This window comes from Zootoca vivipara, chromosome 13 (assembly GCF_963506605.1).
Source record: "Zootoca vivipara chromosome 13, rZooViv1.1, whole genome shotgun sequence".
Taxonomy (NCBI): Eukaryota; Metazoa; Chordata; class Lepidosauria; order Squamata; family Lacertidae; genus Zootoca; species Zootoca vivipara.
In genome coordinates this window covers 34,449,627-34,459,986 of record NC_083288.1, presented here as the reverse complement: position 1 = coordinate 34,459,986, position 10,360 = coordinate 34,449,627, and the positions used below count along the sequence as shown (strand labels likewise).

At 51.9% G+C, this 10,360-nt stretch overlaps 1 protein-coding gene across 1 annotated transcript; it reads left to right on the top strand.

The window, feature by feature from the left end:
* The first annotated feature begins 918 nt into the window (after positions 1–918).
* LOC118094239 (ferritin heavy chain A) lies at positions 919–6,077 on the top strand. Its single transcript, XM_035134422.2, has 4 exons — positions 919–1,325; positions 4,028–4,174; positions 4,375–4,500; positions 5,743–6,077. Exons 1-4 carry the CDS (start codon positions 1,224–1,226, stop codon positions 5,899–5,901), a joined length of 534 nt encoding a protein of 177 aa, XP_034990313.1. The 5' UTR covers positions 919–1,223; the 3' UTR covers positions 5,902–6,077.
* The last annotated feature ends 4,283 nt before the right edge of the window (positions 6,078–10,360 follow it).

Sequence of the window (10,360 nt, the reverse complement as noted above, 5' to 3'; positions counted from 1 at the left end):
AGAAAATGAGCCACTGTTTCCGTATTGCCATCTCGTTTCTCAGTTGGAATCTTTCAGTATCGGCCCTCTTCACCCCCACAATGCGGCCTCAATGTGCCCTGGCCATTTGACCATTTTAGGTGTCAGATGTCACACACTTTTACCCTGGTAGCCAGGGTGGGGAGATAAGAGCACCATTAAAATCCTCTTCCTGGATCTCAGATAGCTTCAAGGATAGCTGATCAACAGTCTTGTTGTTGCTAACTCATGATAGATATCCTGCCATTTGCACCACTGTCAGGGTTGGATAAGAAAGAAACGCCTTGGGTCGCTAATTATTTTATCACCAGGATTCTGTAGGACATCCCGAGTGCTTTCAACGTATGGTGTGTATGCAGCCTGTTTCTTCTCCAGGAATTAAGATGCGTAAGTTATAAGCAGTAAAAGCTACCGGTAGGACTGCTGGGTCTTCCGGGGCTACATGGTGGGGTCAATAAGTGAGTGAGAAACAGCTGGTGGTTCGTTCGGATAGGTAATTTTAAACACTGCTCTCAATGTTTATTCCACCACCACCCCTTTTAGAGGAGAATGTGCAATTACTCCGTTGGAAAAAGCTTTTCATGTTGAACTCGGGTAGTGATAAAGCGGGATATCAAATCCAAACTCTTCTTTTAATCCTAAATACCACTCGCCGAGAGTCTGCAGCAGGCGCAAAACAACAATAGGACGTAGCCTTTTCCGATGCGGGGTGTGCAGCACAAAGATCGCGCGCGCTCCCCCTTCGTTAGGGCGGAGGAGAAGCCGAGCCCGTCACGTGCGCCAGGCGGGGAGGGCCGCGCGCTCGGACGCCTGGGTTCCCCTTTGCCCAGACTCCGCCTTTCGCAAACACTCTACCTCGGCGTGCGCTCACCGGTCGTCATTGGTGGCTGCGCACGTCCCTCTCGCTGCCCGGCGGCCTTATAAAAGCGCCCGTGATCCCTTTGTCCCCGCAGAGCTTGGTTCTTGCTTCAACAGTGTTTGAACGGGACCGGTTCCACCAGCAGCAGCCTCTTTTCTTTTTCTCTCTCTTTTCCCTCTTCAGCAAACAAAAACAGCAAAAAAAGAGAACCCCCTTTGCTTCTTCTGCTATCCTTGCTTGAGTTGATCCGCGGAGAGACCAGCTGCCAGCAGCTCCGCCGTGAGCGAAGCGAGACCCCCGCCGACGCCTTGCAGCCGACCTCCCGCAGTTCTTCCCCGCCGGAGCCATGGAGTCCCAGATCCGCCAGAACTACCACCGCGACTGCGAAGCCGCTGTCAACCGCATGGTCAACATGGAGCTGTACGCCAGCTACGTCTATCTGTCCATGGTGAGCAAGGGATCAGGGTGTGTCGGCGACGTGGTGGTGGTGGTATATTATTGGGGTGCGGAGCCCCCGGGTCACAGCCTCATTCCTGCATTGCGCAGGGGGTTGGACTAGATGACCCTGGGTGCCCCTTCCAACTCCACAATTCTGTGATCAGTTGGCCCTGTTCCCTGGGAAAGGGAGCGTGGCTAGAGAACCCCGGAGGACACCAATTCCACTAGCCCTTCGTTCCTCCTATCCCACGTTTACTCTAAAGAGTTCAAGGTGGCGGCAGGCATGGGCTTCCCCCCACCCCCACCCCCAGCTTCCCGTTGGAAGCTCACAACAAGCCTGAGAGATGGTGACTCAGGGGCTGAATTCGCCCAGAGAGTTTCATGGCTAAGTAGCGGTTTTGAACGGGGCCGGAGAAGAGCCCAACAACACCATGCTCTCTTCTCCAATTATTGGAAATCTCGATTTTCATCACTTTTGTTTCCTTGCAAGGGGAAAAACGGCAGCAAGAACGACAGGGTCTTGAGAGTCCTGGCTGCTTCTGCTTGCTTGCTTCCCTTTGTTTTCCAGATGAACACTCTTTCACTTCCTTTCTAGTGCTTCCCTTAGTCCTGCTCATTGTCCTCTTCCTACTCTCCAAAAATACTTATTCATTCTCTCTCTCTCTTTCTCTTTCTTAGGGGTCATGGTGGTGGGGCTTGGCACCTCATACTGTAGTTGCTGATCAGCCTGCCTACACAGCCTCCCCTCTCTTTGCCATAAAACACCATTCTTGCAGTCTCCATCTCCCCCCCCCACCCATTGCTGTCTTCCAGTTGCCCATGTTGTGTTCAAGCCCCGTCTTGGGTGGATCAACAAGTGTGGGAGGCAGAGATAAGCTTCTAGGGTGGGGTGGGGTGATTAAAAAGAACATCCCATGATAGTTATTCCCTTTTCTTCCCAGACCTAATAACGCCTTCTTGTCCCCCAAACCATAATCTCTACTTGACCCACTTCCAGTATAGGAAGATGGAAAGGGGTGTGTGTGTTATTCTTTTTTTTGCTTTGGCTTCTGTTAACAACTGTTTCTTTCTGTAACTTCTGATGCCCCCATGCCTTTATGTCTCTGCGAAATGGACCGTGTGAGAGAGAGTGATACTAGCAATCTTTCAAGGGCGCATTGCCTAACTTTCACCAGAACTCTGCTCCCTTGGGCTTCTGCAGGTTCCATCCCCCATATACTTTATTTTTAAGAGGGGAGCCTTTACACCCAGGGCACTCTGTTCTGTGTCCCCCTGCTTGCCCCATGGCTCTTCATACATTTCCTTCCCCCATTATATGTGGGTTGGTTCCCCCCCCCCCTGTCCTGTTGCTTTGCAGGTTGGTCAGTTCAATTGCTTTACAATCTGCATACAGTTTGAGGTTAGTCCACACTTGAGGCTTGCCTCTCCTCCTCTAACACCAATGGGCTCCATTCAGTCTTGCCTCCCCCTCCTCCCCCTCCAAAATAAGTGTTTATCCCCTGAATACCTTCCAGACTTGGAAGGAAGTACAGATTCTCCATTCAAAACTTGTGTGTTCTTGTTCACGTTTTTTCCATATCCCTCTCTCACACCCACCCATTTCTCTGCAGTATTAGGCATGCAGGATTTGTGGATCCCTGCCGATTAATCTTTTTTTTTAAAAAAAAAAATATTAGGTTTTTTGGGGGGAGGGGGTTGACTGTTTACAGCCTTTTTGCCAATTCAAGTTTGTCATATGTAGCGTCTCTTGGATGGGGGTGGCAATTTCTTTTTTCTTTTCTTTTTTTGTAGCCTTAGGACATCCTCCAGTTATCCCCGTCTCTCTTCCTGCAACAGGAGAAAACATTTTTTGCAAATAAATTTCTGGGCTGATGCAGTTAAGCTCTGTGTGTGAGAGAGATTTTTTTTTAAAAAAAAACAGACAAACACAAACTTTCACAGTACCTCCTGTTTTCTCATGTGAGAGGCTCCTTTTGCAGAACTGTGAAATCATCCTGAAGGCACAATGGAAAGGGATGTCTGGAGGGGCCCCTGTCCTGCTCTGCTTGTGCCTGGTAGCAAACTGCAGACAAGTGTCTTCTCTGTAGTCTCGGCACGTGGCTAAAGGGGAGACATTTTGTAGTGGCGTGGACTTAATCATTGACTCAAGAGTTTTGTTTTATTTATTTTTTACAAAGTATTTGCATACTGCCCTCTCATAAATCTTCAAGGTGGTGCACAGCAATATAAACATGCAAAACAACAATTAAAAGCAGTACAAAAGAATCAGTAATAAAAGACTGGCTACTCGCGGAAATTCTAAACAACTGCAGAGACCTGTTGGCATAAAAGAAGTCTGTAAGAAAGACAAAAGTGAGGGTGCTTGCTGAATCTCGGCTAGAAGAGTGTTATGCAGCATGAAACCAGCAACCCGAAATGCCCGACTTCTGGTTGAGGCCAGCTTGGGTATACAGAAGACAACTTATGCAGAAGAACTTGAGGGTTTCCCCCTGCTTCCCAGAACTTAGGGTGGTTGTTCTTTTACAGAACCCGCAAGCTTCTGAGGCATTGTGGGAACAATTCGTTCTCTTAACAGCCCAGGCCTCCTCCTTCCCTGCCCACAACACTTTCCCAGATCTGAAGGTCTGTTTCGTCTGGTCTGGTCACTTGTCCGCAGTCTGGCTAGGATCTCCCCAACATAACCCAGCATTTCCTCCTGTTCCCTTTCTCCAGTCTTCCTACTTTGACCGGGATGACGTTGCCCTGCGACATGTGGCTGCCTTTTTCCGCTCACAGTCCCACGAGGAGCGGGAGCATGCCGAGAAGCTGCTGAAGTTCCAGAGCCAGCGCGGTGGCCGGGTCCTCCTGCAGGACATCAAGGTACAAATCTGGTGGGGGGTGCCCTGTTTCTCTTAGGTGAGGGCGCTGCGATCTAGCTAGAGATACCAAGAGCAACGGCTGCAGGAATGTTGACCAAATCCTGACTTTGAGAAACCGCTGCCCTAGAAATAGCAGCAGCCAGTCTTCAAAAGCCAGTTTGTTGTGGAACCCCATAATTTATATTTGTTTTCTCTCTACAGAAGCCAGAAAAGGATGCTTGGGGCACAACTCTTGATGCCATGGAGGCAGCCCTTCAGCTGGAGAAGAATGTGAACAAGGCCCTCCTAGATCTGCACCAACTGGCAGCCAGCCAGGGAGACGCACATGTAAGTATCCATGGGGTGCTGATAGGCTTAGGAGTCCCGTCTTGAGCCATTACTGTCCTTGCACACACGCCTTTTACATACCTACTTAGCCTCAGAGGTACTGATAAGTTACTGGATTTGCACAATGTTGCTTCACTGTTTTATCAGTGGTCCAGCCATCTCTGCATCCTGCCTCTGATTTTGTGAGCCCTGAGATGTTATGCCAAGACCCTATAGGTCTTCTTGCTACCCTCCTGGGCAGAAATAGTTGTAGCAGCCAGGGCTGTTTTAAGCATGTGTGGCGCCGGGGTGCAAAGATCCTCCCAGCACACACGCACACTCCGGTTGTCCAGAGTTGTCAACCTTTTTTTTAGGGAGCTGACACCACGCTTATCTCTGCTCAGGAAAAGAAACAAAACAAAAACTACTCATTTCTTGCCTCCTCAATCGGCCTCGTCAGCTGGGCAGTGCACTCTGGGCTGGCTGGCAAGGTGTGCACGGCAGAGCTGGCTGGCCGCCTCAGCGGCAACAGAGGAACCTGAGGTGGCAGCAGCAACTGAGTGAAGCCAGACACTTTGTGTGAACAGCATGCGTGCACTGGGTGGGCCTCTCGATGGCCCGCCAATCCCAGGCGCGCAGGAGGGCAGAGCTGGCCAGCTGCCTTAGCGCCCGCAGCAGAAAAGCCTGCCGGCTCTTCAATTCCTGGACTCCTCTCGGCCTGGCACCCCTGAGAGCCCAGGGCCCGGGTGCCTTGCACCCCTAGCACCTATGGATAGGCCATCCCTGGTAGCAGCTGCAGCGCCCATAAAGCTACGGAAAAGCTTCTGTTCATATCATGTGGGGCAGGAGGCAGAATGCAGAGAAAGAGGGGAAAAAATCCTTTGTGATGCGTTTAAGCAAGGACGGCTCTCCAAAAGTCATTTGATTCCCAAGCCCCGTAAGCCCGAGTCAGCATGGCCCAACGATCAGGAAGGGTGGGAGTCCTGCAACACCTGGAGGACCACAGGTAGCCCTCCCTGTTATTAAGTGTAGTCGTGAAATAAAACTGCCATACCTTAAAAAAATAAAAAAATAGCAGCACTTGAACATCAGATTGCCACTGATCCAAGGTGAACCCTACACTAGAAGAGAGAGCTTCAGAAGTAAACAGTTGGGGGGGGGGAAGCTCATTGGAAGTGCTCTGGGTGTTGTCTCAAATCTTTGATGGTAGACCTGCCTAACCAAGCATCTCACCCCGTCTTCTTCTCTCTCTTATCTCTACAGTTCTGTGACTTCCTGGAAACTCACTACCTTGAGGAGCAAGTGAAAGCCATCAAAGTCTTGGGCGACTACATCACCAACCTCCGGCGGCTGGGGGCGTCCCAGGGAGGGCTTGGCGAGTACCTCTTTGACAAGCACACCCTGGGAGAGAGTAGCAGCTGATTGTGTCTCCCTCCCTCCACCCCAAGAGCGCAACACCCCTTCCGTGAACCCACAGAAGAAAGACCCACCTCCGTCACTCTGGCTCCGTCACTCTGGCCAGGCCCCACTCAAGGGGGGCGGTACCTGCCACCACTCAGTTGGCATGCTTCCAATAAACAAGGGTTCACCCGTTTAAACTCGCCTGTGGTTTTTCTGGGATTTTAAGGGGGGAGGTTTACAATGTCCAAACAAGGGCTGAAAGGCAAACACTCTTGTCTTAGGCAGTCAACTTTTTTCCCCCCTTTCAAGGGCCATTTTCCCTTGGGCATGATTTGTCCGGGGCCACATGCTGATGGCGGATGGAGCTAGGGCCAAAACTCACAGAATTGTAGAGTTGGAAGGAACCATGAGGGTCATCTCGTCCAGGACCTCCCAAACTTGGATCGGCAGCTGTTTTTGGACTACAACTCCCATCGTCCCTAGCTAACAGGACCAGTGGGAACTGTAGTCCAAAAACAGCTGGAGACCCAAGTTTGGGAAGCCCTGATCTAGTCCAACCCCCTGAAATGCATGAAACCTTTGTTCCTAATTAATTTACCTACATTTAAAATCTGTCCTGTTTCCATTTGCACCGTGGCTACCTTAGATTAAATTCCACATTGCTCTGAAATGGGAGGGGAAGCTCCTCTCCCCTTCCACAGCAGGGCATTTCAATCTTGTACCAGCAATGGTGGAGAAACCTGCTACCTTCCAAATGTTGTTGGACTCCATCTGCCATGTCATCCCCAGCCATGGGGGCCAATGGTCAAGGGCAGGCACCCCCAAGCTGCGGCCCTCCAGATGTTTTGGCCTACAACTCCCATGATCCCTAGCTAAGAGGACCAGTGGTCAGGGATGATGGGAATTGTAGTCCAGCAACATCTGCAGGGCTACAGGTTCCCCCATCCCCATGGTGTGTAGGTCTCCTCAGAAGTAAGCCTGAGAAGCGACTCCCAAATAAGTTTAAAGAGGATTCAAATAATAATATAAAAGGACCAAAGGCCAAGCACAGACGAATCACTGAAATAATTTATTAAAATTTTCTGCAGTACTGCTGAACTACCGGTAGTTGGTTAGGCATCAACCTTACCTGTGCAGTATTTTATTTTTGAGTTTCTCCAAGTGCCTTTCTGGGATATTGCAAGCAGAACAGCCTATACTTACGTTTTTGTTTACAAAGAGGCAAACTGCACTTATCTTACATTCTCATTATTGCCCAAGACTGCAAATTCAAGCAACTGTGAATACCTTTGAAGTGGAGCTTGGCTTTCTTGCTTCCAGGGCCGGCTCTAGGTAGACCCCCGTGGCGCAGGGCACCACGGCGCCGGCCCGCTAGGAGGGCGCCGCGAGCTGCGCCCGCCCGCGGGCCGGCTGGTTTGACGTGCAACTGTGCTTGCCCGCCCGCTGCGCAGCAGCGCCTATGGCAGCCGCGCAGCGCCCGCCCGCCCACCGCGCTGGGAAACGGGGTGGGGGGCGCCGGAGGGATCCGTTGCTCCACGGCGCCAGGGGTGCTTAAGACGGCCCTGCTTGCTTCTATGGAGGAACAGAGGCAAACTATGCTGTTCTTTTAAAAAAAACCAACAGATACCCAAATCACTCCACCCACAGCTGTGCTTGAGAGATAAGGGCTCTGCTATTGCTAACCACAGAGCCTCTTAGCCTACACCTGAAGCCTCCTGCAGCTCATAACTTGAAAACAACGGTGGGGCTTTCCGTGTACGGTTGTGTAAATTAAAAGTTCCCCCCTCCCGTGTGTGTGTTAAATAACTGGTTTCCATCAGAATCAAAATACCACTGACACACTGATTCCTCCACACACTGACACAGATGTAAGGGACAAACTTGTATGTAGGGGCATCAGGCATGTGTTTTAAAACTGGATTTGCCAACACTCGGCAGAAAATATGGAATCTTTCTTAAATAGCAGGGGGGGGGCTGTGGGATGCTAACGTGAGCCCCGCTAGAAAAAAGTTTATGGGACAACAGTCCCAGTCAGACCAACCATAGTAAGGGGCCTAGGGAGGGTTTTGTCTTCACCGCTACCACTGCTCCTCCAAGTCTTAAAATGCAGTGCTTGGGAGAAGGCCCTGGCTTAGTGGCAGAACACATGCTTTGAGTGCAGAAGGTCCCCAGTACTGTCCCTGGCATCTCCAGGATCAGGTAGCAAGCATAGCTGCCAAGTTTTCCCTTTTCTCGCGAGGAAGCCTATTCAGCACAAGGGAAAATCCCTTAAAAAAAGGGATAACTTGGCAGCTATGGTAGCAAGTGGTGTGAAAGGCCTCTCTCCTGAAGACCCTGGGGGTGGCTGCTAGGGAAGAAAACAACTTGTCAAGTTGCTGCAGGAGTGATGGGTGGCTGATCGGATACAGGGAACTGCGCCCATTCCAAGAAGACTCCTTTATAAATTCATTGCTGCCATTCACTCCTGCCGGGGAAGAAAATGCTGCATTGGAGCCAGCTGCAGAGCAAACCGATTGGGCGCCTGGGGCAGTGCATGTGCCCTGCGACCAGGGGCAGGGCCAGCCGGGGCAGGTCACTCTGTGGAGCCTCCGAGGAGTCTGCCTGCCTCCAGGGCAGTCTTGAGCAGGTCGCACGCCCTGGCGCTGAGGGGCGAAGATCGCTCCGGCGCCCCTGCCCTCGCAGGGTGCAGCATGGCTTCCGCGCGGCTTTGCCGCACCATGCCACCGGGGGTCTACCTAGAGCCAGGCCTGCCTGCCTCCTCCCACAGCCGTCCTACAGCTGAGGGCAGGGGCGTAGCAAGGGGGGCGATAGGGGCAGTCCACCCCGGGTTCCACTCTGGGGGGGGTGAGACAGTCGGCGCCCCGCCCCGCGACTCCCAAGCCGAGCCCCTCCAGCCTCCTGGTTGCGCCGCGCTGAGAGTACTTTTTACCTGGAGGCTTGGTAAAAAGCTTGGGAGTCGGGGGGCACCGACTGTCACCCCCCTCCAGCTCCAGGGTGGCACCTGCACGCCGCGCCGAGCAAGGCTTTCTACCGGAAGTCTGGCGGCTCCGTTTTGAAGTCGCGGGGGGGAGCGCGACCCCCCTCTATGTAGTGCACATGTGCAGCTTCATTACGTAGTGACGTGTGCACGCTACAAGTGACGCCCCCCCCCTGGTGCACGGCAATTTGCCACCCCGGGTGACACAGCGGCTTCCTCCGCCACTGGCTGAGGGGGAGGCGGCGGGCAGACTGTTTGGGGCAGCGCGGAGCCTGCAGGGGCCCAAGCCACCGTGTCACTCCCAGGAGAGACGCGTGGCTCGGGCGCGCTGCAGGCCCTTCGGTGAGTGCCACCAGGCATTTTTTCACCCCCCTCAGTGGTGACACCCGGGGCGGCCCTCCCCCACCCTTCCTCCACTTCTTATTGGGGCATGACACTGTGGCAAGAACCAAACCTGCTCTTCTCTACTTAGCCTTGCCTTTAGTCCTGTGACCACAAGACAGAACTCAAGTGTGAGAAAAAGTCAGGGCATTTAGCAATATACTGTAGATGTTGTTGTTGTTTAGTCGTGTCCGACTCTTTGTGACCCCATGGACCATAGCACGCCAGGCACTCCTGTCTTGCACTGCCTCCTGGTCAGACTCATGTTCGTAGCTTCGAGAACACTGTCCAACCATCTCATCCTCTGTCGTCCCCTTCTCCTTGTGCCCTCAATCTTTCCCAACATCAGGGTCTTTTCCAGGGAGTCTTCTCTTCTCATGAGGTGGCCAAAGTATTGGAGCCTCAGCTTCAGGATCTGTCCTTCCAGGGAGCACTCAGGGCTGATTTCCTTCAGAATGGATAGGTTTGATCTTCTTGCCGTCCATGGGACTCTCAAGAGTCTCCTCCAGCACCATAATTCAAAAGCATCAATTCTTCGGCGATCAGCCTTCTTGATGGTCCAGCTCTCACTTCCATACATCACTACTGGGAAAACCATCACTTTAACTATACGGACCTTTGCCGGCAAGGTGATGTCTCTGCTTTTTAAGATGCTGTCTAGGTTTGTCCTTGCTTGTCCCTATAATTAGTCCTTGAGCAGTGTGCAGGCATTCGTGGCCTCCTTCAGCTCAGCAACAACGTTGTTCTATTGTCACTTTGGACAACTGCCAGTCTCCCTTCGCACCTCCTCCCTTTGTTCTCCTTCCATCGCAGCCTGTAAAAGTGCGTGTGAATCTAAAATCTCCCTTTTTATTTTATTTTCTCAAAGAACTCCGGTCAATTAAAAAAAGGAGAGCTCAGCTTGTTTTCCGCGAACTTTCCTTCCTATTCTTGATAGGCAGACTCGCAGAACTCCATAAACAAAGTAAATGCTTAAGTTATTGTTGTTTGTTGTTTAGTCGTTTAGTCGTGTCCGACTCCTCGTGACCCCATGGACCATAGCACGCCAGGCACTCCTGTCTTCCACTGCCTCCCGCAGTTTGGTCAAACTCATGTTCGTAGCTTCGAGAACACTGTCCAACC

Excerpts from the sequence above, each read along its gene's own strand:
- LOC118094239 (XM_035134422.2), top strand. The coding sequence starts at position 1,224 with ATGGAGTCCCAGATCCGCCAGAACTACCACCGCGACTGCGAAGCCGCT. Across the intron at positions 1,326-4,027 it reads GCTACGTCTATCTGTCCATG|TCTTCCTACTTTGACCGGGA; the intron begins GTGAGCAAGGGA and ends CCCTTTCTCCAG. Across the intron at positions 4,175-4,374 it reads TCCTCCTGCAGGACATCAAG|AAGCCAGAAAAGGATGCTTG; the intron begins GTACAAATCTGG and ends TTCTCTCTACAG.